The 27,770-nt window shown below is 41.5% G+C and overlaps 1 protein-coding gene across 9 annotated transcripts in view; it reads right to left on the bottom strand.

Annotated features, from left to right (window-relative positions):
* Positions 1–7,091: 7,091 nt before the first annotated feature.
* KHDRBS3 (KH RNA binding domain containing, signal transduction associated 3) overlaps positions 7,092–27,770 on the bottom strand; it is a 199,860-nt gene continuing 179,181 nt past the window's right edge. For 3 of the 9 annotated variants that reach the window (XR_002007132.4, XR_010135055.1, XR_008668127.2), the window contains 4 exons: positions 18,789–18,847; positions 16,780–16,929; positions 15,324–15,382; positions 7,092–7,691 (listed from right to left, as the gene is read on the bottom strand). Coding sequence is in view for 4 of the 9 variants with exons in the window: in XM_055349716.2 (XP_055205691.1) it covers positions 16,825–16,929; positions 18,789–18,847 (164 nt within the window). In the remaining 5 variants the exon portion in view is untranslated. Of the gene's footprint in view, positions 7,692–15,323; positions 15,383–16,721; positions 16,930–18,787; positions 18,848–27,770 lie in introns of those variants that run through there. The other 6 variants (XM_004047562.5, XM_055349716.2, XM_019032593.4 and 3 more) reach the window with 4 other exon arrangements.

Below are 27,770 nucleotides of genomic sequence, written 5' to 3'. Positions count from 1 at the left end.
TGTGCTATAAAAATGTGTTTTATATTTTTATATTCTGCACTGCTGTTGATGGCCTAACACTCCTAGAAGGCTGTGCGGTGGCCGGCAAGCCTGGGGCTCAGACCTCAGCTCCACAGGCAGTGGCTGTGAGGTTTTCGGGGGGCTGTTCATCACCAGTCTGTTTCGCCATCTTCCAGTTCAGGCTCCACACACCCACCTTATGTGGTTCTGGGAGGATGCTCCGACTTCAGTGAGTCTTAGGAGGTGCTTAAGAAATGTAAGTTCCCTGCTCCTCACTACACCCTCCCACCTGCAAGATTTCTACCTTTCTCTATGCCTGGACAAGAGGAAGCACCTAGGGAGGCAGATGCAGGGGATGGGGACACTGGGGCATCCAGAACCAGGTTCCAGGCGCTGGGTTGGGGGAGAGGCAGACACGCAAGGCAGGCACCTCCCCGCAGCGTGAAACCACCCACTAGATGGAAGGGCCAGGCTCTGGGGGCACATATTGGAAGGAGGAAGGAATATCTCTGACAGGGTCAGGGACGCCTTTGGGATCGAGTGACACTGCAGGTGAGGAGGACCTGGACGCCGTGGGAAAGTATAGACCATGGAGGTGCGTGGGGCCAGCTGCAGCGTTTGAACACAGTGAGTCCAGTGGGCATGGAATATGGGGAGGGAGCAGCGTGGAGAGGGAGGCTGGGCCAGAGGGTGAAGGGCATGAGGACCAAACCAGGGAGCTTGAGCTTTACCCTGGAGGCAATTAAAAGGGTGTAAGGGGTTGGGAAAATGATTTGCACTTTAGGAAGATTAGTAGAAGGCATGATAAAGGGCAAATTACAGATGGGTTACAAATGGAGTGGACACCTGAGGAGTGTCGCTGATGCTGCAATCATCTTGCAGAAATGATGTGGCCCCCAGCTAAGGCAGGAAAGAGGGGAAGATGTGGATCCGGCATGGAGGATCGGTGGAGCAGCAGAACTGCAGGAGGCGAAGGGATGGCTTCAACATTCTTCACTGGTTGTGTGTGTGTGTGTGTGTGTGTGGTGGGGGAGTATTACCCTGATAGAAATGGCCAATATGTATCAAGTGCTTACTATGTGTCAGGCCTCATTTTAAGGGCTTGACATGCATATCACTAAATTCTGGCAACCCCTTGAGGTAGGCAGTACTATACCCGCTTTGTAGTGAGGACACTAAGGCAGAGATGTAATGTACCTTGCCCAGGTGGGAGACAGCCTCCAAGACAGTCCTCCGTGGCCCTGCCTCCTGGCATCCACACCCTTGTGTTCTCCTACATGGCACAGGAGTGGTGTTTAACAAATTGCATGTGGTAGGAGTGATGTGAAGTCACTTCTGAAATGAGAGTATAAAAGTCTGTGGCTTCTGTCTTGTGTGCCCCTCACACGGACTTCCCTTCCCTTGCAACACCTGCTCTGGGGAAGCCAGATGTCATGTTGTGAGGACACTCAGGCAGCCTCCAGAGAGGCCCGTGTGGCAAGGAGTGGAGACATCTGGCCAACAGCCCTGTGAGTGGAAGCTGAATTTGCAAGTGGATTCTCCAGCCCCAGCCAAGCCTTCAGATGACTGCAGCCCCAGTTGAGTTTACTACCTCCTGAGAGGCTGTGGGTCAGGATCACCCAATGTGACAGTATTCAGAGGTGGAGCCTTTGCAAAGTGATTAGGTCATGAGGGCTCCATCCTCATACAGGATTAGTGCCCTTCTGAAAGGGCCCTGAGTGAGCTCCCTTGTCCCCTCCTACCATGTTAGGTCACGAAGAAGGTGCCATCTTTAAGTAGAGAGCAGCCCTCACCAAGACACAGAATCTGCCGGTGCCCTGATCTTGGATTCCCCAGCCTCCAGAACTGCAATACATTTCTATTGTTTATGAACTACCCAGCCTAAGGTATTTTGTTATGGCAGCTCCAACAAACTAAGACCAAAATTGATACCAACAAGTGGGGTAATGCTGTAACAAATACCTAAAAATATGAAGTGGCCTTGGAACTGGGTAATGAGCAGAGGCTGGAAGAGTTTTGAGGTATACTGCCATGACAGGAGCCTTAGGGGTGATTCTGGTCAGGGCTCAGAAGAGGAGAGCTGTAGAGGCCTCAATCCTCTTGAGATGACCTAAATGACTGTGAACAGAATGTTGATAGAAATATGGATGGAAAAGGCCATTCTGATGGTCTCAAACAGAAATGAGGAATGTATTACTTGAAACTAAAGGAGAGGCCATCCTTGTTACAAAGTGGCAAAGAACTTGGCTGAATAGTGTTCATGTCTCAGTGTTTTGGGGAAGGTAGAAGTTGCAAGTGATCAAATTGTATATTTAGCAGAAGAAATATTTCTAAGCAAAGTATTGAGGGTGTGGCATGACTTCTCTTGACAGCTTATAGTAAAATGCAAGAAGAAAAAATTAAAGGTGAAATTTATAATCCAAAGGGAAGCAGAACAAAAATTTGGAAAAATCTCAGCCTGCAGAGAACGAGAAAATGTGTTCATGAGAGACTCATACCAAAGGTGTAGCAAAGAGACCACTTGATAAGGAGATTAGCATGAATGGGCAAAGTCTGGTGCATTTCATCAAGACAATGGAAGAATGACCCTGAAGGCATTTGAAGATCTTGGGAGGTGGTAGTGCCTAGTGGAGCTGTGGGTGGGGGCAGGATTACAGCAGAGAGCCCCCATTAATGCAATACCTAGGATAGCCATGGGAGCAGGGCCACTCTGGAGACCCTAGACTGGTGGAGTTACCGGCATGAAACTCCAGCGAGAAAGCCACAGGCGTGAAACTCTAACCTGTGAGCGCTGCCACGTGGGTTACACCCAGCAAAGCCATGGAGGTAGAGCCCTGTGGATCCTTGGAGGCCCAACTCCCACCCCAGTGTGTCCAGAATGTAGAACTTTTGAGTTGAATATTATTGTGGAGCCTTAAATGTTTGCCCTGTTGGGTTTTGGATTTGGTCAGGATCTATTGCCCCTTTATTCTTTCCTATTTCTCCCTTTTGCAATGGAAGCCTATCCTATGCCTGTCCCACCATTGTATTTTGGAACCACATTTGATTTCACAGCTGGAGAGCAATTTGCATCAGAATAAATTGTACCTTGAGTCTCAACCATATCTGATTTAGATGACATTGTGGACTTCAGACTCAGGAGTTAGTACTGGAAAAAGTTAAGACTTTTGGGGTCACTGGAGTGAAATGAATATTTTTACATGTGAGGACATGAATTTTGGGGGTGCAGTGGTAGAATGCAGTGGTCTGAATGTTGATGTCCCCCTAAATTCATATGATGAAACCTAGTATCCAATGTGATAGTATTGAAAGGTGGGACCTGAGGAGTTCAGGGCTGCAGCAAGCTATGACTGCACCACTGCGTGTCAGCCTGGGTGACAGAGCAAAGACCCGGTATCCAGAAAAAAAAAAAAAAAAAAAAAAAAGAGTGTAGGTCATTAGGCTGCCCTTAAGAACAGGATTAGTGCCCTTATGAAAGAGGGTCACAGAAGCTCCCGTCCTTTTATCCTCTTCTGCCATGTGAGGACACACAGAAGGTGCCATCTTTGAAGCGGAGATCAAGCCTTCAGCAGACACTGTATCTGCCGGCACTCTGGACTCCCAGCCTCCAGAGCTGTGAGCAGTACATTTCTATTGTTAATAAATTACCCAGGCTAAGGTATCTTGTTATAGCAGCCCTAAGGGACTGAGACAAGGGCTTGTAAAGCCTAGCGGGAGGACAGAAACTGTTAGGATGACTCTAACATAGTCTGATGACGTAGGTATGGGGTGTTGTGGGTTAGAGTTTCTGGGGTTTAAGTCTTGAAGAATGAGTTGGCTAAAATCTTGGGAGCTTCACTGTGCTGTGAATGGGTGAAAGGTGTACAAAAACGTTGATTTTCTTCAGCTTCTGGGGCAGCTTGGGGCTGGGTTAGGGTTAATAAGCTCTGGGTCTCCTCCACTCACCCCAATGAGTTTTGTATATATTATAATTTTCTTTATGTGCCATGCCCTGAAAAAGTTGGGAATCACTGGGTTAGAGGAAGCCGAGTGAGGTGGACCAGCTAAAGGATACATGTGAAGAAGAGAAAAAGATCAGCCAATCTGAAGAGCTACAAGCCGCTCCTAGTGGCCCTAGTGAAGAACACATGCGGGTGTGGAACAGTGCCTGCTGCCAGAGATGCCAAGCAGAAAGCCAGGACTTTCATGTCGGCTTGGTGGCGATGATACCCAATAGTGTCAATGGACACTATGGGAAAAACTTGGACCTCCACCTGGCAGTAAGGAGACACCCTACTCCCTCCCAGCTGGGGTGGTGTCAGAGAGGCGTAGTGGAGAGTCAGTTTTATCATCCACTGCTCAGTGGTAATGAGGCCGTCACACCCCCACATGTCATGCCAGTGGAGTCAGGGTGGTATCAGTGGCAGCTTTTTAAGACCTGCAACCTACCCAGCAGTAACAAGAAGGCCCTCCTTCCCCCTCCCCTTGTCAACAGACGCCAAATGGGGAACCTGGACTGTTTCTCCTTCCACCTGGCAGGAACAAGGCAGCACCTCCCTTCCCTCACCAAAGCCCTAAGGAGGCCATCTAAATATGATCCAGAATCTCCTAATACCTAAAATGTCCATGCTCTGGTTGAAAATCACTCATTCTATCGAGACCAGGAAAATCTTGAATAAAATGACAGATAGCAATGCCGTGATGGCATAGAAGTTAGAATTTACCTGATAGTTACCCTAGTGGAAATTTCAGGCTAAAGAGGTAGGTAGGAGGAAAATCATGAAGGAACGTGTGTGATAACCGAAGAAATCTGCAAGTTAGCCTGGAAGCTGTAGGAGGCTCTGAAGTATTTTGGTCATGGTAGAACATGCGCCATTTAATGTCTACGTCATATAGCTTTGGCAGCAGCAGAACTGTGGAACCGATTGGCATGATGAGTGCTATGCCCTCTGTCTTATCTACCTTCCTGCTTCTGCACCCACCTAGGCCGTGCGTGCACAAAATGCATGTGCACAGACCTGCTCATGGACATGTCTCCAGCAACCCTCACTTCTCTCTCCTACATACTCAAGCTTTTTCTCTCAACTCTATAACCCTCTCCAACAATTCCTTAAAGCAAGATCCTTGAAAGAGTTGACTAGACTAATTCCTTTCCTCCCATTCTTCTTGAATCTGTTCCAAACCTTCGCTCTATGAAGTAAATCAAGACTACCGATGACTTTTCTGTTATTACTGTGTGTGTCCAATCTTTACTCTTCATTTCTCTCGACCTATCTATCTGCAGCAAAGGATCACATTCCTTTTCCCTGAAATCCTTTCTTCAGCTGTCTTCCAGGGCATTACTCTTGGTTCTCTTCTTCCTTCATGGCAGCTCCTTCTTGGTCTCCTTTTCTGGCTCCTCTTCATCTCACTGACTTATAAGTGATGTGACATTCCATGGTCTGTTCTCTGATCTCCACTCAAACTACAGCTTTAAATGACATCTATATTTTGACGGTTCTTAAATTTCTATCTCCAGCTGAGATCTCTCCCACCTCCATATCTGTATCTCAAAACTTAACGTAATCACCTTGTCCTCCTAAAATCTCCCCATCTCAGAAAGAGGCAATTCTAGTTTTCCAGTGCCTCTGGACCCAAATCTTCGGATCATCCAACTTAATTTCTGTATCTCACAACCAATCTGTGCACTAAGTCTTACTGGCTTTACTTTTTCAAAATACACATGAAGTCTGGCCAGTTCTCAGTGCTTACACCCTACCACCCCGGACTATGCTAGCATTCCTTCTTACCTTCATAGCAGTGGCCTCCAATGGGTCTCTCCACCTTGCCCCATAGGCTATTCTCAGACATTGCCAGAGTGGTTCTGTTAAAATACACATTGCATCACACGACTCCTGTGCTTGTCAACTCCTCCTCCCATCTGCCCATCAGCTCCCATTAAAGCTCAATATTGGCACTTTATTCTCTGGCCCCCAACCAGCCCACTGATTTCATTTAATTCTTTGTCCCTTGCTCACTCCATTACTTCTGCTCTGGCATCCTTGCTGCCGGTCCTCAAGTGCCCAAGCATGCTCCCACCTCACGACCTCTGCACTTGCTAGTCTCTTAATGTAGCTTAGTTCTTTACTTTTTATGGTCCCTGCTAAAATGTTACCTCGCCTACTCAAACTAAAGTCTAGCACTTCTTCCTGTTACCATGGTCTAATTTTCTCCATGGCTCCGTCAGCACCTGACATTCTCATGGTGTTTGGCCTGTCCCTCCCAGGCAGATCTAAGCTTCTCCAGGGTAAGACCGCCTCTGTTTTTTTTCTCCGCTCTCTCTCTAGTATGTTAGACGGTACCCAGCAGTTAAGTTCTCAATAATGTGCTTAATGAATTAAATAATGTAGGCAGTAAAGTAAGAAGCCAAAATTAGGCTGTAGGAGTGGGATCAAGAAGAAGGGGACAGATGGAAGTTAAGTCAGAAGCTTTGAATCCATGGGATTTTACTTGTAGATTTGTGATTTGTATTAGTGACTCAGCAGGTAAAAAGGAAGCAAGCAAAAAAAAAGTTCAAATTCTTTTCAATTTACCACAGTCTGACTTATGTTCTAAAGTTCCTATTTGTTTAAACTTAATTCTGAACCAAAGGGTGCCTGAAGCTGCTTCCTAGCTGTCCGTAGCCCTCCTGAGCTCGCCCTCATGACAGACATTTACCCTTCACTCTCGCACCCTCGACTCGCTGCAGAGAGCCACCGCTCTAACACACAGGCTTGTATTCTACGCGTTTCTGAGACAGAGAAATGTGTACTGGACACATCTAAAAGGTACAAAAGAGTTATGTTTTAGGATGCATACGAGGAGAAGAAAAAGCTAAGCTATTTGAAGTCATTCTGTCGTTAACACAATGCTCCAAACATGGCATGCTGTAAAAAGTGAATGCCTCAAAAAAATGTGTCTTTGAGGCAAGAAAGCAACAATTTAACAATGTGCAAAACAGTTCTTAAAATTCCAAGTCCAGGGAACATGTTGTGCGAGCTTCTAACAGAAGAAATACAACACATCCTCCCGGGGCATATTGAATTAAAATCACAATGCACTAGTAAATGATGAAAAGAGAATGAAGAGAATAATACTGTCCACAGGGATTGTGACCTTTATGTTCCATAACAAATTACACTGAGGCATGAAAATCACATTTCTATTCTGACAGTGCCACTCTGCTTCCCGCAGAAGCCTTTATAATTAACCTTTTATGTGACAGAATACTTTTTGCATAATGCTTTCATATTTATTAGTCCATAACTGAGATGGATAAATCATTTTCAAATGTAGAATATGTGTAGAATCTTGACTTCTTGCAGTGAGTTGCAGCTGTACAGGGTTTTCAAGTGTATACAATTTAGAGCTGTGCTGAAATAACAAGACTTTGTTTTTCTAGGTTTAAAGTAGAAGAGATTTCAATAGGCAGCCTTTATTAACTACTATACAAATCATTCTCTTTTTGTTATTGGGAGACAACAAAATAAGATAGATTTTCTTTCCGTTTTCTAAAAAAGTAGGTTCTCCAAATTAAAAGCATACCATATAATAAAAACATGTCACAGAACACAAAATTATGCAAACAAAAATTAATTAAGATGTTTTTCAAGTTCCCAAGTGGATTCATTTGCTGACTAGGCACGTTGGTGAGTTGACGGTTCTTAAACAGTGCATAAATAGAAGGAAAGTTCCTGAAAGAGAGGAAAATGAAATATATTTGTATATATCAAGAAATTAATAATAACCATATGCTCTGTTGGGAATGGCAGGGTTTAGAGGATTCAGGCAAGTAGACACTTAATAGAAATAAGGATGTTTATGGAAAACAATGCAAAACAGAATAGTTAAAATTAAGGACATAAAATATTTGTGTTCAATAAAGACAGACAAATGATTAACTGGTTTAATGATGATTACACTACTATCCATTATGATATTCATGGAGTGATTTCAGCATGGCAATGCCTTGTTTTACATAAAACCTCAAATATTAACCTATGAGTTCCTAGGGGTCCACCCTGGCAGAGTCCTTGCATTCTTGTCACCTGATAAGAGACTGAACTTTCAGATATATTTTAAATTGTATTACCTAACCCCAGAGAACCTATTTTGATGTGTCATATGAAACAAAACTCTGTTATTTAAAAAACTGGCTGGTGATCAGAAAAACAAACAAACAAACAAACAAACAAAAAACCCAATCGCAGCGGAGAAATGGCCATTGTGGTGATGTTGACTTCTCACGACTCTGGTCATACAAGTCCCAGGCCCTAGGTAACTGTTCCATACCACAAAGTGTGCTCAAAACAACTCAGGACATCGCTGATGGCTCCATAGGACCCAGCCCCTTCCTCTGTCTCCAGATGCATCTCTTTCATTTCTCTCCCAGCATGTTATATTCCAGCAGCTGCTTATACGTTCCTAAAACACGTGACGCCATTTCATGTCTTGGTCGACACCCTCCTCTCCCACCTGTATTAGCTTATTATGTCTTCACATTTTCTCCTCCCTTCCTGGCTTGCAAGATTTCGACTTTCAAAACTCCATTCAGGTTTTATTTCTTCCTTTGTCCTCGGAGCAAGTTCATCCCTTTCTCCTCTGCACCATCCCTGCCCTTCTCTAGCCTTTTATTGCCACAGAGTGCCAGGGACACGGTGGGCGTCTCAGTGTCACCTGCATAAAGCATCAGTACTGCTAGGATGAATCAGATGCAAACTGTTATTTAAAGGTGAATCCTTTAAAAAGTTAAACATCTAATACAGTAAATCTATTGATGAGGGCATTGCCTTAATTAACCAATAAATATTTCTTGAATGGCTTGTGCTGAATGCTTTCAGGTTTATAAAACGTGACAGACACACCTGTGACCCTCAAGGAGCATACTAGGGATGAAGGACATTTACACAGCACCAACCCATCAACCGGTAGGTCAGAATGAGACATATGCCAATCCAGTCCTCTCAGCCAGGGCTCTCATGGGGAGAGAAGAGAAGGCTCTTTTGGCTGAGAGAGATAAAAGATCTTGAAGAAATGGGAGGATCTGGATAACCAGAGAAGAAGAGAGGGTGGGCAATGAGCCCGTGCAGGGGAGTGCTAGAGGAGATCCTGTCTGTTTCCTCAGAGAGCCTGTCGGCCTCTCCTGCTACCCTGGTGTGGCCACTTTACTTTCCAGGAAGCCTGCCCCACCACGGGCCAGGCCTTAACAATACACTTGCTGATGTAAATAAGCTCCAGGAATGCGAGGAGACCAGCAGGAGTCTGAGGAAGGGTCGCAGGACTTTCAGCTCTCCCCATAAGACACAGACGAGTGTCCAGGAGGTGTCCTTACTGGACCCAGCACGCCCTGCATCTCTTCGCTAAATCACACAGGGTAACCAGCCTGCCACATGCCAGACGTCATGCTGTGTATAAAAGACCATTTTAAACCAACTTTTGAGCAGATGAGTTTCTGGTGTGGCCACAGGAGCTAATCTTATAGATCATAATGAATACATGTAGCATTTAGATAGGTTTCTTTTACAAAAGCATATGAAGATGCACCATGACCTCTATGGGAAACATCTATAAAAGCCCAGTAGGTCTACTTTAAAAATTCATTCCACAGATGTTTATAAACATGGCTTCTTGCATTGCCTTTAATGTGAGCAAAATATTAGAAACTAACTACATCTCTGTCAGTAGTTGTTTGGATCATGGCTCTTTCATATAAATATTATTCAGCCAATAAAAAGAAAAAGGTAGCTTTCTAGTATAAAATAACAGAAAATGAGCTCTAAGACATACTTCAAAGTGAAACGAGGGGAGAAAATGGTATATTGTTTTCTATGTAAAAAATAGTGATAATTTAAAAAAATGCTTTACTTATGCACAGACTATCTCTGGAAAGATACATGAAAATCAATACAAATAGTTACCTGTGGGTGTGTGGGGGTAAAGGTGGGAATTAACACCATTGTGTGTATATATTTTGTACCAAGCACATGTATTACTGACTAAATAAAGGGCATATTTTGGTTCTCCAACTTCGCATTTATCATTGAAAAAAATCTAACGGTTAGAGAAATATCACACTTCCACTAAGAAAACAAATTAATACAAATGCTCCTCATCTTAGGATGGGGTTATGTCCTCATAAACCCACTGTAAGTCAAAAACATTAAGTTGGAAATGTATGCAATACACTTAACCTACCAAACATCAGAGCTTAGCTTAGCCTACCTTAAACATACTCAAAATACTTACATTAGCATACGGTTGGGCTGAATCATCGAACACAGGGCCTATTTTATAATAAAGTTTGATATCTCAAGTAATTTTTGAATGCTGTACTCAAAGTGAAAAACAAAATGGCTCACTGCCACTGCCTGGCATGGCAAGAGTATCATACCACTATGGCTAGCTGCAGAAAAGATACATATTCAAAATCTGAAGTACAGTTTCTACTGAACATGTACTACATTTCCACCATTGTAAAGGGGAAATGTTCTAAGTCAAACTATTGTAGTAGGGACTGTCTGTACTGAAAAGTGCTCAGTGTCAGTGTTTCGAGAATTACAGGTTCATTTGTTCACTCATTCGTTCCTCACTGAACACCCTGTCAGTTCCCACTATGTCTATGTGCCAGGCAGTGTGCTAGGATTTGGAAGTACAAGTCCAATAAGACATGGTTCTTCTATCTTTAAGGAACTTCAAGTCTTGCAGTCAGGGAGAAAAACCCACCAACAAGCAGAACAGAAATCTAGCCTCAGGATAACACCACCATCCCTGCACACTTCACAATGGTACCTGTTTGTTTATTCTATCTCCTTGTTTTGACTGTCTGTTAGGTACTAGGACCTGTGTTAGGTAGCAGACACACAAATCCTGCCAGCAGCAGTTCAAATGAGATAAACACACAGGACAGAACTTAATAACCTGGTAAGTTCTCCTCAAATGAAAGGATGACTAATTTAATCTAATAAGGCCAAACAAGACCTAGTACATTGTCCTGTACTATCAGCCACTGAGCTACCACATCCACTTTATTCACTCATACATCCAACGACTTGTTCATTTACCACTTACTAGGCATAAGGCATGGTAACTGCACTAAAGATATTTACAATCTGGTGGGAGGAAAGGAGGGTAAACAGCCAATCTCAGGATACTGTATTGCGGAATTCATAGAGCAAGATGAGGGTCCACAGTAGAGCTGCGAAGATGGCAGGCTAGGGAGGGCCTCCAGGGTGAGGGGATGCTTCAAGCTCCACTGGGAAGTCTGGACAGGCCAGCAACAGCTAGCTAGACCAAGAGCTGGGTAAGAGTTGTGTTCATTCATTTGTGTTCATTTATTTGAGTGGGGTAAGGAACTGTTACTTCAGGCAGAGAATGGCACTGATAGAAAAGCTCTAGATGGTTTTCAATCTATCAGGGCTAGACCACAGTGGGCTGGGGTCAGAGCATGCTGTGCTCCAGGCGGCTGGGGAGGCCAGCAGCAGAATCATGCAGGGCTTGATGTTCAGAGCCAAGGAGGCTGAGCTTTATCCTGAAAGTCACTGAAGGACTCATCACATTAAGATCTGAAAAATGATTTCAGCAATGGATGCTAATCACTGAAATACATAACTGAGATTTTTGAAACAGGAATGTCAGTCAGAATCAACTTCAACTGGACAGGATTTTCCATCGATAAGGGAGGGTGAAATTCAGATTGAAAAATGATCTGTAGCCTTTCCCAATCAGAAATAGAAACAGAATCAGGCATAAAATAGACTGTTATTTTAAAATAATGATGGATTTTTTCCTTTCTGTCCCTACAAAACACTGAATATCAATATAAATAGTAGATATTGTTTGCACAGAAAATAACTTTATTCCTTAAATTTGTCACATATTCTATAAAATGTATCATATTTTCATTTAACTTTTGACTCTACAATTTTATTTTTTTCTTCAAATCATTAGTTTTACATTCTGGAACCTGTCTCTGTATACAGTGACCAGAGTCTTTCATTTTGAGTTAAACAAGGGAGCTAGACTATCTAAATTATAGTATTGTTAACATGACTGTGTGGGTTTTTTGGGGTCTGGGCTAACCGTTCCTAACACTGCCTGTTAGGAATCATCTTGCTCACAGTGACAATGCCATTCACTTACTAAACCCTTACACTGTCAAATAACTATGTGAAGAGATAGGGACAAGAGGATGAAAAAGTGAGAGCAACTATTTTTTAAGGCACTGATTGGCTATAAAATCACTAACCAGTGGAAACAGAAGTTTGTAGAGTTCTTTTTGGAACACAGACTAAATGAGGCACTATATCTGCCCAAGGGAATGGAGTAGGCCAAGCTTAAAGGCAAAGAGGATACTACACTTGAAAATGGTTGCACTGAATTTGAGCTTCTTAGCAGAACCTACAAGACCCTTCATTACATGTCCCTTGTCCTACCCAGCCAGCATTGTCTCTTACTTTCTCTAATTATCTAATATACCTGAAGTTTCCTCAATGATCATGTTTTCTTATAACTGCAAATATTTACATATAGCAACCAATGAGTGAACACCTTTATTTGTCCCAGGCATGCTTCTAATCTTCACAGCAATACTAAGGTATCATGACTATGATATTTTATATATCATATATATATAAATATATATATAGACTATGTCTATTTTATAAGTGGGGAACCTGCAGTTTAGACTCTTGTTTAGAGAGGTTAACTCACTGACTCAAGGTCACAAAGCGGGTGAAGGGCAGAGCGGAAGTATGGATGCTCTGAGAGTACCTGCCCTGTGTGGTTATCTTCTACTGGTCTTAATATCTCCATGGGCCCCTTCTGCTACCTCTGACCAACTTGCCTGGGTTACACATCTCCCTTCCATGTGCCTAGAAAGCACATGTATCTCTGTCAGAGCTCTACAGACGTGGTCTTTGCCCATTTCCCCAGTAGACTGTGGCACTTGCAAGGACAACAATGATGTCTTTAATCACTGTCTTCCTACCATCTGCAACACAGCAGGTGTTCAGGAAATATATCTGAGTAAATAATGATACTGACTTGACTTGGAATACCTGAGTACAAGAAGATTCAGAACCTAAACAAGTGAAAGACTCTCTCCATGAAGGAATCTGGGGCAGGGGCGGGGTAGAGAAAGAGAAGGGGGCAGTTATCACAATGCTCAGTGTTGTGTGAGATACTCTCTGGGATACAAGGTAACACAAATTAAAGGCTTCTGCTCTTAAAGAGCCTTTAATCTAAGGTAGGAGCCACTGTAATATAAAGAATGACAGTATAACAACATGGTTAAGATCAAAGACTCTGGATTGAAGTCAATCGGTTCAAATCCGGGCTCTATCAGTTATAAGGTACATGAGCAACGTAAGTGTGAAATTCACCTCCTGAAGCTTAAATTTCTTCCTTTTTAAAAATGTAGATGATACCTTCTTATGGCTGTGAGGATTCAATAAAATAATCTACAGAAAGTGATAAGCACATGCTTGGCTTTTATGGCAACTTACAACCAATATGTGTCATATGATACCAATACTAAAATGAGGAAATATAAACCAAGCATGCTCTTTAGAGAGGGTGGAGGATCACAGCCTGATTTAACTGGTGAGGACATCATGGAAGAGAGGGCATGGGGCTGAGTTCTGAAGGACGGGAATGGTTTCTTCATGCAAAGATACAGGCAATAGCAAAGTTGTGTGTCATGGGGCTGTCACCTCCATTCGGTTTTGCGGTATTTGAATACCGGGTTCCATGTCTTATCAGTCTTTGTATGACCAGTGCCTCTGTTGTGTCCAGTATGGAGCTCATGTTCCATACATGCTGCCATATGAGAAAATAAATGAATCCCAAGGGGGTGAAAACAAAGGTTGGGGGAAGCGATTTGGGAACAATGAAATGTGTCTTAGAGACATGAGAAGACTGGCTTATCTATAGCAGGGTCTTCCCATGGAAATAGAAAAAAATCAGGTCTGGTGGAGCATCAGCCAGATAAGAGAAGATCTCAAAGGCCAAGTAGGAAAGTTCCTGTCCGATAGTGATCTGGGCCTTTCTGGATCACAATTCCTTTTACAGTCTGATAAAGCTATGGAAGCTTTGAAAAAATGACAATAAACATAAAATTGTAAAGTATTTCCTGTTAATTAACTCTGAATAGCACCTGAGGATTGACCTTCTACCTCTGCATAATTCTTATTATTCTGTATGCCAACTCCTTAAAAAATTATTTAATAAAGAAAAAAATTGTGAAAAATTTCAATAACATCACACACTACAGAGATGTGGTGGACGTCACATTCCCATTCCGTACAAGAGAAAAACGAACAACAACAAAAATCCAAACAGACAAACAAACAGAAAATACAATAAACTTAGTTTGGTTTACAAAAATGATGAGAATTATTTTCTTTCTAAGAGCAATTTAATTATTTCAGGCTAATTTTGGCTATTAGGGAAAACCAAGCTCACATATTTTTCATATATATTAAATATGTGAATACAACTTTGACAATTAAACTTTACATGATTGTATCACTTTCAGGTTACAAAACACTCTGATGATATTATCTTAATTCTTCTAACAACTGCATGGGATAAGCATCATTTTCACTGAACTGATGGAGAAAGTGAGACTTGCCCAAAGTCACACAGCTAAGTGGCAGAGCTCAAATACAAACACTGAAAAAGTAAGACTCTCTGGAAGATCAAGGCCTAAGTAGTATTTTTTGATGCTTTAGAAAAAAAATCAAGAAAATGTAAAAAGAGAGACAAAAATAATACTTTTCCTTTATAGGTCCCCAGATTTTTACATTTTATGAAGTAATTTTTATAAAATACATTTTATAATACTTATAATTTGTTTCATAAAATTCAGAAGCACAGAAAACCATGCTTCCATAAGACTAAGATAAATACTGTCAAAAATTTCCAGCATATCTGTGTAATTTTTTTGCCTATGCACGCACATAGAAAACTAAAATTGGGATATTATATATTAAATTTGGCAAACTGCTCTTTTTACTGAATAATCTGGAATTTTTTTTTTCATGCTATTGACTAGACTGCTAGATATTTTCTGAAGAAAGTAATCTGAATATTTAAATATCAGGATGACCTGAGCCTCCAATCTCTGCCGCTTATAATGAAGCTTCCTGGGTCTGACCTGTTTACATTCAGGAAGCTTCTTTTCTGACCTTTGGAGTTAATCTGACACAATCACTAGTGTTGTACTAGGAAACCAGCAGAGGAAATTTTCCATGTGACTTCAGATAAGTGTGAAATTGTCTTCATCTTCCACACAGGTCAGGATAATTGGAACAAAAAGGCAAACTTACCTTTGTTTGCTTCAGGTGTTCAACCAGTTCCTGTGACATTCCAAGATGGCTGACATTTCCTAACAAAAGAAAAGACCTTTTTACTCAACATAAACAGAAAAAAATCCCCCAAGAAATAAAAATTAAACATTTTACACAATCTACAATTAAAAAAGCTTAATGATTAAAGAATAACTTTATTAAATATTTGTCAGTTTTAAGAAGTGCCCTCAATTACTAACCAAATAATGTATTACAAATAACTAGTTATGAGGTTTTACAGTTGTTTAATAGGGAGTAATTGGCCCCAATTAAACTGACTAAACTAAGGCTTTTTAGATTACTAAAACAAATTAAACTTTTTAAAATGAGAATTTAGGTGATCTTAAAACTTCTCTAAAATGGATAATGAAACTTGCTAAGTTGTAATCTCCCTGGTTTTATTAGTTATATTAAGATAAATTAAGTGAGATTAAAATCTTATTTGATTTATTTACCTTTGAAAATGAAGACCGTTTAAGGGTTACACATCCTCAGCCTTGGCGAGTGCGACCTCAATTAGTCAAGCCAGAAAGTCTTTAAAAGCTTTGTGCTTAGTGCTTCCAGCATGGAGCGAGGTGTTCATTAAGGTACCAAAATTCTCATAAAAAATCCAAAGTTGCACTAGTGAAAAAACGCTCAACAAGATGAAAACTGATCACATCTTTTTCAGAAAATCCAGTAGTTATTTTAAAACCAGTTTTTAAACAAGATTTGGTTTTGCGTAGTTTAACGTGCCACTCAAGCAGCTCGATACCATTTGGACTCTTTAAACAGCATTTAAATCTATGGTGAGTATATAATGGTACATTTAATTTTATACCATTTTTAAAATAAGTTGTACAATGTTTAGTGTGACCCTTTTATGACAAGCATTGTTAAATGAATTCTTTCCCTGTTTACAACTATTTATGAAGGCCTTTTTAAATAAAAAAAAAACCCATGAAATTGTTAGCTCACACACACAAAATTTCTTTCAAAAGTTTATTTAGTATCAAGCAAGAGGAGACTTTGCTTAACACTACAGAACATTTCAAGACTTGAGTTACAAAAGAATACCACATTATTTGCACTTGTAATTGGCTTCCCTTTTTACGCATGTTGGCAAGAGAAAAAAAAACTAGCATATGGCTGAAAGATAAAATAACTAAATTCTATGGAAACCTTTAAAATGAAAGGTGAGGCTTATGTTAAAAGAATAGATTAACATATTTAGTAAACCTATTTTTTGTTTAACACTAGTTAATCAAAGTTATTTTTTTTCCTTTTGATGACCTATTTTTTCATATACAGACTGGAAATAACAAAATTTTACATGTCTTTTTTTTTTTTTTTCTGCCCAGGTTGATGTTTCAACAAAGTAGTTTTAAGTTCCATCCATTCAGATTTTAAGCATTTTTATTTATTTAAAAAGGGATTGTTCATAGAAAAAAATTACTTTGAACAGTATACAGGACTGGTGGAGATTGGCTATTTCACAACATCAGACAGTACAATCAGTATCTGCCATATGGCTGGTCTCTGTAGACGCCCTTTGCTGTCCTCGCTGAAGGTGCCTTGTGTCTTGAGTTAGTCCACTCTTCTTGCCCTACAATCAGTAAGATGAATCACAATCAGATCACTGCCATGAATCCCACAGGCTTCATTTTTCAGACTCTAACTTAGCCCTGAACCAAAGGTACATGTCATATTGAAAATATATACCCCTGGTGTACTGAAAAGAAAAACAAACAAGGAATTTACTTAAATAAATTACAAACACAAGGAAAAATAATCATCTCACTCGCAAAATTCGTCAGCATGGGAAGATAAACGGTTCTTGTATCTGAAATGGTAACCAACTTCGCAAGGACTTTCCTTTTGCTTACTCATTTAACAACAGTTTACAAGCTCAAGTAGCAAAGAGAACTGCCTTTTGCTAAACATCAGGACATTTATGAGTGAAAAAGAGAATGGGAAAAGGATCACTTAGATGTCTTCCAACAGCAAAAACAAAGAAAAAACATAGATAAACATCTGTGAAGACAAAGAAGAAAACTGGAGAGCAAAACGGGAAGGGGCAGACTGAGAAAGGGAAATATGACCTCACTTTTCACAGGCGCTTTCACGGAAAGACTGAAGGAAAGTTGCATTGGGTTGAACTTCACTTCTCAATAGCACTTCATGAATATGAAATGAATTTAACGACATAATGTCAGATTTCATTCATCATAATGCTAAATCCGTACTGGACAATGGTATTAATAACCAGGGACATTCTATCATCTTTATCTCCTGAAATTAAACACCTGTTCAGTCTGAAGATAACTTTTAATGAGTTATCTATAAGTCTTGGACATCAAACAGTTAACATCCCTGCTGCAACATACAGCAATTTAAAAGCCATGTGTCCACAGAGACCAATTTAAAAAGCTGTGAAGGAAAAATGCTTAAAATGACCTCTTCTTTTGATACAAAACATGCAATCAACGTCACTCCCTCAAGCTAACTTGCATCAATTTAGGTAGCCTGCATTCAGCAAACCAACATATTTCTCTTAAGTGTTTGTTACGGATAACAAAAAAAAAAAATATCCAAGGTGCAGCCATCACAGCTTCGGGCAGGTGATACAACAAAATGTACTTCAAAAGGTTTAACACCGGAAAATGGTTTTTCAGTTCTGTTAAGAGGAATGTCCTAACATCCATTAACCACAATCCTGATATACTTGCACCGGGTACCAGGGATTCATCAGAGCTTTGCAACTGATTGAAGCTTCATGTTCTCTGATCTCCTTGCCCTGCGGCAAAGGCTCTTCTTACTACCATTATGCTGCTGCTGCCAATTCTTTTAATTATTAAACCTGTCATCGTTCTGCATAGTGAGACTTTGGACATGAAGTCCCCAGCATCTCTACCAGCTCCACTGAATTAAGAGGGGTTTAGCTGCTGCCCTTTGTAAAGCTTACAGACCCTGTATCTCCTCCTTGGCTCAGTGCTTTTGTAACCTTTATGAAATGACTCCCAGTGTAATTTTTTTCAGAGGGTTTGAGATTGGAAATGAATTAAAACATAAAGATGAAGGTGGGAGAATCACTTTAGAGCTGTAGTCTCAATTGCTTCATTTCCCTTCACTGTCAGGAAACAAAGACACTTCAAAAAGACCCAGCTATCAAGTGTCTGCAGTTTGAAAAACTACTCTGTGAGACAATCAGCACACGGCAACCAACTCAAACATAAAATTTAAGCTCAGAATCTGGATTCATGCAATCTTCAGCAAGTCTTTAGTCCTCTTTAAATATTTAAATAATAAAGGAGCCCTAAAAATAGCTAGACATGCACAAATGAATTGACAGGAAGCTGCTGTTTCAGAGTCCAAATGTCCTTATTCTCTTCCCATTAATATCTTTAAGGTCTTTCTACGGCCATCTCTCCTCCCTCTCTTCACATGCTCTGGCCAGTCACTCACCGTAGGAATCATAAGTCTCCTCACTGAGTCCATGTCCGTAATCATAGTAATCAGCACCACTGCAAGTGATCAAAACAAAACAAAGGACAAAATCATCTGGCTGTGAGTTTCAACAGTATTCAATAACGTATTGTAAAACTTAAAGACAACTAATGAAGGGCAGGACTGAAAATTCAAAGAAATTCCCACCGAGATCACAGAGTTCTAAAGCAGAAGTGTTAACTTTAGGATTATCAAAGGCCCCTTGTCTAGCTCCCTAATTTTAATACATAATAAATATGTTTTGACATTTTAACCACAACAATTGGCCACGCAACACACAGTAAGTGCCTAAAAGTGCACGAGGGAATACAAAGACAGCACCTGACCTGGGAAGACTGGGAGTCTGCGGAGAGGGAGGATGTGTGTGGACAATTCTAGCCCAGTGTGCCAAGAGCTAGGGCTGGGCCTGTGCAAGGCACTGTGGGAGTGGGGGAGGAGGTAAACACCTCCTTTCCAATAGATGGGATGTTTACAGAAGGCAAAGACTTTATTTCTTCTTACACCCTCGTCTACCAGAGAACCTGGTGCTGCATGAATTGTGGGTGCTGTACTTTATAGTACATTAAAAACAAATGCCCAGATGAAATGTTTTCTTTGACCGGCACTGTTGCATCACCATCTGGAAGCTGCTGGGAAAAGAGGACTCAGCAGCCATGGCCACATGGGACAGGAGAGCAAGGAAATGGATCTCTGCAATCCAGTCACAAGTCTGGTTACACGAGGCCAAGGATCTTTTCAAAGTACAGGCAAATCCACGTTCCAACGTACAACATCCTTGAGAGAGCACGAGGAAAGAGCCATCACTGACAGCAAGAGGGAAGAGTTCTCACTGCCATTTTGCAGATGATGCAAAACAGCCTACATATATACAATGTATTTGAACTAGGAATAATTTTTTTACAGGAATAGACTTGTGAAAAGTCTAGATTACTCAGCCATAACCATTCTGAGTATTTGAGAAAGAGTTTCCATGTACCCTCTCAGGCTTTCCTCTTTCCCACTCAATTTTGTAGGGAAACCACTATCCTGAATTTGTTATCTTAGACTGTCATGGAAATAAACATCCCCATTCTTCCAATTTCATAAAATCAAGAGGTTTCTAATCAAAATGGAAAATGATCCAGCTCAGATGTTTAACACCTCAGGAAGTCACAGTTTGAGGAGCACAGATGCTTGCTGTGAATGTCTACTGAACACCAGCCGCTGAGATCCCACATCACCCCCGGCCTCGGATAGTAAAACTGCCATACCCATTTGACAGATAAGGATACCGCAGACCAGAAGAGCTAAGAAGCCAGGCTAAATTGCATGGAGAACAGTATAACTGAATCTCTGTGACTACACAGGCCAGACTTGTGGTCACAACCACACGGAGTTTTTCCCCCAGGTTTTCTTTCTCAGGAAAATGACACCAGAGACTAATCATCACATTTAATGACTACGGCACAGCATGGCCATTCCTATGAGAAAAGTGTAAGCAATGGAGCTATGTTCCTTTTTATCTCAAACATGTGGGCATGAGTTTTTATATTTGCTACTCTTTCTGCCAGAAGGCCCTTCTCTTCTCTCCTCCAGGCTATTTCCAACTCAAGCCCTTAACCTAAATGCCACTTCCAAAGAGAACCTTGCTGGTATCCCTGAGTGAGGTTGGTTTCCCACGACAGCATGCCCTGGTTCTCATTCTTTTGGCCTGGAGGAGACCCTCACGTTACATATGTTAAGTGGGTATACGGAGAAGGGGCACCTCCATCACTCTAGTGTAGTGTGTCATGAATGGCTTGGAGCTTGCAGTGCTTGCACAGTGTTCTGAGGATGAAGGTGAAGACAGGTGGAGAAGGAATGGACAGAGGCAATGGCAGCAAGGGTCTTCCAGGCAGAAGAAACAGAATATGCAAAGCAGAGGCAGGAAACAGGTTGGAAAATCTAGGTGTCAACAAGCAGTTCAATAAAATATAGTAAGTATTGATGAAAAATGCCTGGACCAGGCCAGGCGCGGTGGCTCACACCTGTAATCTCAGCACTTTGGGAGGCTGAGGCGGGTGGATCACGAGGTCAGAAGATCGAGACCATCCTGGCCAACATGGTGAAACCCTGTCTCTACTAAAAAAAAGTATATAAAAATTAGCTGGGCATGGTGACGTCTGTAGTCCCAGCTACTTGGGATGCTGAGGCAGGGGAACTGCTTGAACCCAGGAAGCGGAGGTTGCAGTGAGCTGAGATCGTGCCACTGCTCTCCAGCCTGGCGACAGAGCGAGACTCCATCACAGAAAAAAAAAAAAGACAAATGCCTGGACGGGAATATTCCTTAGAATACTTCTTCCACACATAGAATATAGGCCCCACCTTGTTATCCTGGCTTAATCATATCCTTACAAGCTAATTAAATACGGTATAACACGGAGGTTATGATTTGAGCTCTCTGTATAAAATAAGCTCTCTGAAATGGGCTGTGTTAAGCTCCGCTGGCTTAACACATTACAGAATAGTCACTACTACAGCTGACCTAATATACCAAGTAGCAATGTGCAATTTTTCCACAGAGGTACATGGAGCCACAGAGTTTTAAAAAATGGTCTTCAAATTAAGGGCTGGCATTCCTAAAAAAATTTAGAAGAAAAAGGAGTGTGAGAGGAATGCAACTATTGTGAGCTACACCACTGCCCTACCGACAACTTCTCACGTGCATGAGCTCACCTAATCGAAAAAAACTCTATGCTTTTATAGACGAGGCAGCTGAGGCCCAAGCTGAGCCATCTGCCCAGGGTCACTCAACTTATAAGTGGCAGCACCTACACTCAAAGCTCAGAACACTATCACTGCTATGTGCTGAACACAAATGCTACAGGTGGCTTTTGCTCACCATGGGTGGACACCTTATGTGATTGGTTCCCACTTTGACATGCCCTTTTGCTCTTCCAGAACTTCTCTTGTTTGCTCCCCCTAGGGCTTTAATGATCCTTCCTCATGCTCAGAAACAGAAGTTGGGCCCACATGAAACATGCTGCCACATGATCATAGTGATCTGTGACTGCCTTAGTCTCTCTCTGGCTTCCTTTCTGTAGTCCTAATTTTCCCTCACGGAATAATATACAGTTATGGTGAGAAGAAGAGGGACTAACTGAAAAGAGAGCAGATCAATTTTCATATTCAAAAAGATAATAAACCAGCAGAAACTAACAACAAAAGAAAAAACACGGCTTTCCTGCTTCTTAAGATATGATAGCTTTAAATATGAGAATGCTATTAAAGTATTAATAGAATATTTCTCTTGTCTTGAGAATTGAAATTTAGACTCAATTAAAGCTTTTGACAAAAATGTCTGTCAGCTGTCAGTCAAGGCCTGGGCCTTTACCCGCAGTGCCACCTTGGGAGTGTGGCTTCCACGTGGGAGTCTTCCTGTTCATCTGCCAAATCAGGGGCTGGTCTAGACGCTGCTCAGGTCTCCTGGCAGCTCTAACATCTTCCATGGCTCTTTCACAGCATCTAGCTCCACAGTAGTCAACATAATTTCTCATTTTGTTGAAAATACACTGGCAAATGCTTCTTGGAAACTCAGTGCTAAATTAAATGAACCTCAGTCTTCTTTCCAAGGGTCAGAAGTTACTTCATAATGGCTCCTCAGACAAATACAACCTTGATGTTCTTGAGAATTTTATCTCTGTTGCACAGATAAATGAGTAACCTCACCATAAAACTGAAAGGGATTTCCTTGACTGAGACAGTTCCCAATTGTTTAACTTGGAACTGTAAATGACAGGTCCTGTGACTAATAAACAGAAGAGTTAACAACTCCTTTCTGACCAAACTAAACCTCCTTTATTAAATGAAGTGAGCAGTGATGAACATGAGCATAGACTGGAAATTTACTGTGAGGTGCTATAACACAGTTCAGCATAATAAAAATGAGGGTAAAGAATGTTTTTTAATGCACAAGAAGATAAAAGGTAGCAGGATTAGGTCCAGCAATGGTTTGGTGATGAGACAATCTTAGTTTTGACAAGTGAAAACTTAAAACTGACATTTGCTATCATTTCACCCAGTTTCTGATTATTTATTGCAAGACTGTCATCAAGCCGAGGAGCTGGGAGCAGCTGGGTCCCATTCTCATACCTGTCAGTTCCATCTGAATTGCTTTCACAGCATTTCATTTCTTGTACCTCAAATGTCTATTAACCAAAGACATGTCCTATTTCCCAGCGATAAACTAAAACCCCAACATATGGCAAAGGGAAAATACACTAAAAATCTCTTCATTTATGGACACAACTTTTCATATTGATAACAGGCAAGAAAACACATTAGGCCAAATACTTCTCAACTCCATCAAAGGGATCAGGGAGGCCCCTCTCTCAACAGATCAAGAGGGGGGCTTCCCTTCCTGGCACCAGGACCATGTCTCTACCCTCTCTCCATGACCCACCCCGTTACAACGGGTCAAAGGAAGCCGGCGTGCTCAGCATCATTCCTGGATTTCCCAGAGGTTTACATCAATTCCATCAACTTGAGTCAAGAAATAGCCCCTAACATCAGGAGACAGCATGTCCCTCTGTCCCTCTCCTGATAGGTGTCAAGGAACAAATCATAGCACTGAGACCAAGTTCATGTCTACTTAGGCCTTCTACCCTACATCTACAGAGGTCAACAGGAAGACCACAAACCCTGAGCAAGGACTCAGGTGGAATGAAGTCTCCCTTCCCCAGGTCATCCCACCTCTATGAGTGGGGTTAAGAAGAAACTCCTGACATTTGTCTTTCCTCTACTCCTGCAACCTCTTTGAGCCTCTCCACCAATTTCTACTTTAAATTCACTGGAACTATCTCATTAGGCCTTTTGCTTGTATTTATGTCAGCTCAGGAAGCTCTAAATCACTACGTTGCTCTTTGTCTTTAGCACACCTAAAATTCTGCATACCCCCATCTGTCCTCATCTCCTACCCTCCCCTGCAATTCTGTCACTGCACCCTCTGGAATTCATGCTCCATCACTAGCAAAAATCCCTTATATAGTCTCAATCTCTTCTTTGAAAGTTTCTTGCTCAATGAAAACTTGATTTACCTCTAATGAAAATTCTTCCCCAGCAACCCTCTCCACTTTTTTCTTTAACTCCCACAGCCGAGATATCACTGGGTGATGTGGTTTGGATGTTTGTCCCCCTACAAATCTCATGTGGAAATGTAATCCCCCGTGTTGGAGGTGGGGCTTGGTGGGAGGTGACTGGATCATGGGGGCAGATCCCTCATGAATGGTTTAGCACCATCCCCTTGGTGATAAGTGAGTTCTTGCTCACTTCACAAGATGTGGTTGTTTAAAAGCCTGTGGCACCACCCCGTTCTTTCTCTGCTCCCACTCTCACTTGGCCTTCTGCCATGAGTAACAGCTCCCTGAGGCCCTGTACAGCCTGCAGAACTGTGAGCCAATTAAACCTCTTTTCATTACAAATTACCCAGCCTCAGGTACTTCTTTACAGCAATGCAAAAATGGCTTGAATACAATGGGCCTAGAGGAAAGGAGAGTATTTTTCTTTTTGCGGCTAACTCCTCCCTCCCCTAAGGTACAGACACCTCTGCCTCTTCCAGACCATCATGCTTCACTCTTCTGAACAAACACCCAGCTTTCAATCTCCCAACAGCATCACTGTCCTGAGTCCTGGTGATTTCAGCATATGGGAAGATGATCCTTCAAACATGCAGGCCTCTCAACTTTCTGGCTCCTCTTGTCCACTGACCTGGCCTCCTTTAGCCAACCCCTCCACGTCACACTCTAGGATCTTGCCATTAGCAATAACTTCAATCTTCAACTTCATATATCCCACTCTGTATGATTTCCTCTCTTTTAGTTTCTAGGATTATACCAGTTAGCCTTTCAACTTCATCGCAATCATCACCATTATTCCTCTTAAACTTTTCATCCCTTATCAAGGTAACCACTGAACTTCAAGTTGCTAAATTCAATGGTCAACGCTCATCCACATGTTATGTGACCAATCAGTAACTACCTGATATAGCTGATTACTACACCTCTTCCTTGATATACTTTCTTCACTTTGCTCCCAGGATGTTATACTTCCTGGTTTCCTTCCTACCTCACTAGCTACTTCTTTTTTTTTTTTTTTTTGAGATGGAGTCTCACTCTCTCGCTCTGTTTCCAGGCTGGAGTGCAGTGGCGCGCTCTTGGCTCACTGCAACCTCCGCCTCCCAGGTTCAAGCAATTCTCCTGCCTCAGCCGTCCGAGTAGCTGGGAGTAGCTGGGACTACAGGCGCGTACCACCATGCCCAGCTAATTTTTGTATTTTTAGTAGAGACAGGGTTTCACCATGTTGGCCAGGATGGTCTCAATCTCCTGACCTTGTGATGTGCCTGCCTGGGCCTCCCAAAGTGCTGGGATTACAGGCGTGAGCCACGGCGCCCAGCTAGCCATCTACTAACTTCTAAATTCCCAACTCTATAACTGGTTTGGACTTTATGAACGCTATGTCTTCCTATCCATCTAAGATTTAGTCACTTATTTTATAATCATTTTCTATTCTGTGAGCTGTTTATTCAAGGTGTTAGTTTTCCAGTTTGTTGAGTATGATGTTTCTTAAATGCTTTATAAATTTTAGATATGTGTTAGTTTTTGCTTTTGAGGTTCTCAGTTTGCTTGTGTATAAAAGCTACCCCTTATTTAAAACAGGCTTCTTCTGGTGGCTATGGAGAAGGACACAATATACTATTGGGTGGGATGTGCGAGTAACGTATGCTTTGTCTCTGGGGGCTCCTGGGTCCTCCAGAGGGTGGGACTACCCGAGGTTTGGCCTCGCATTGTTACAGCTTTACTCTGGGATCCAACACCATTACCTGCACTCAGAACCACTGAGTTGGAGGCAGAGCAGACCAGCCTTGCTGTTTCAGAGACAGTTCTTCAATCAGTTATGAGAACACCCTGAGCTTCTTTCTATCCTTTATAGCCATTGATGTGGGGGTTAAATCTTCCCTAAGCCACTCTACCATTGTAGCACCCTTCTCTTGAATGGGGTTTTGTCTGATTTTGTTTTTTTTCAGAGGTTTGGTTTCATCTACTTCCTCTTTCTCAGGAATCTTTCAAAACTTGTTTCTGTCACTTCATGGGATTTTAAAAAGGAGGGGTGGGTGGACCAGATATAGGCTCTTAGTCCATCTTCTTGATTCAATCTGCTGTTTCTTAAAAGTCCTTTTCGGTTTACAATGCACTTAGATAATCTTTTAATTCTCAAAATATATTATTTGAGGTAGACATATTATTTAATTTTACAGGTAAGAAAACTGAGACAGAAGACAGGAATGACACCTCATTCATATTTGTTCTGGACAGTGCTGACATCTAGCATGTAGCAGCATTGCAACAGATACACGAATGGCTCATACAAACACTGGGACTGAAAACTTTGTCCATGTCTCAGTAACTCGCCTGTAATAATAATGTTTTGTTGCCATGTCTGTGACAGTTTGGGGGGGTGGGCGAAGGGGTAGTAAATTCCTTTGGAAGTCACATTACTAAGTTCTGTACTATTTAAATTTAATGCAAAAATTTTTCTTGATTATTCTGCCCCATTCCTTTAAGGAAAATCTTATCTGTAGTCATCATGATAAAATTTAAAACTTCAGCTAACACCTACTAACTGCTTATTATGTGATAGGAAAAATGTAAAGAGTCATGCATAATCCAGGTAATTGCTCTAGACTGACCTAGTTTCGTATTTCCTTTCTATTTAGAAGGAGCCTTTAATTGTTACAATAACCGTTAGGAATTTTTATAAATAAAGCAAAATAAATGAAATGTAATATTTAAAATAAACTTTGGGACTACTCTTGTTTTCACATTATCATACATAACTGAAGATTTGAAATTCCTTTAAGGTAAATGACTAAAAAATTTCCAGTCTGCTTTCAATAAGAGCCTTACTTATCTAATAGTTCTTTTATAACATTTAACAATATTTCCCCAGGAGGGTATTGAATAATATGCTCCAGAATTAGGTTACGCAAGTTGGGTGGAAAAAGAGTTACAGCCAAAGTCCAGTCACCTGACCACAACTTTGCTGAATTTTGGCTTTTCCTTGGTCCTTGTTCACTAGTGCTCCTACTAGGGCAATGCCACTGCTACGACTACTGTCATCTAATCTGGAAAAAGAGATGGCACTAACTTCATTCTCGTCTTGTTTTGTTAAATGTGTTCAGAGTAAATACGTTACGGTTAGCCTGTCCCTCTTCCCCTGAGAATTCCGAGGCTGCATGGGGCCAGTTCTGATGAGTAAGGCAGAAGCTCAGCCTCTCTTTGTGGGTGTCCCTGGCATGCACAGACTGCTGTCCATGTGACCGCAGGCAATGATGATATTTCTGCCCTCAAGGGCCTTACAATGTGAGGACGATTCAGTTGATGGGAAGGCTGCATGACGTGTCAGAAGTTTCAGACAGCTTGCTTTATTCTTCTCTTGCTGCTGGATCCATCATGAGCCCATCTCTCCCACAGTGTTACTGCATCTTACTTTTCAAAATAGCCTAGGGTAGTGGTTTCTAAAGTGTGACCCACGAACTCTTTCAGGGTTTCATCAAGTCAAAATGTTTTCAGAATAACACTAAGATGTTATGTGTCTTTCTCACTATACTGACCTTTTATGTGGTGGGTAAAATTGTTGGTGGTTGACCAAAAGTCAAGGCAGTGGCACGAAGCTGCATGAGAATTCTTTTTCTTTTCTTTAAGGCATTTTCACTTAACAATGTCCTTGATGAAGTAAACATTTACTAATTTTATTAAATCTCAACTATTAAAGACACTCTTAACTTCTGTATGATGACGGGAAGAGTGCTCTTGAAAGCAATTCTGGGGCACACTGAAGTACAAGGGTGATCTCAAGGAAAAGCACCTGGGGCCATTTCTTACATTGTGAGGCCAACTAGCTGCCTTTTCCATAAACATCATTGTT

This window comes from Gorilla gorilla, chromosome 7 (assembly GCF_029281585.2).
Source record: "Gorilla gorilla gorilla isolate KB3781 chromosome 7, NHGRI_mGorGor1-v2.1_pri, whole genome shotgun sequence".
Classification (NCBI taxonomy): domain Eukaryota; kingdom Metazoa; phylum Chordata; class Mammalia; order Primates; family Hominidae; genus Gorilla; species Gorilla gorilla.
Note: the sequence above shows the minus strand (reverse complement) of the source record. Positions and strands in the feature narration are given on the sequence as shown.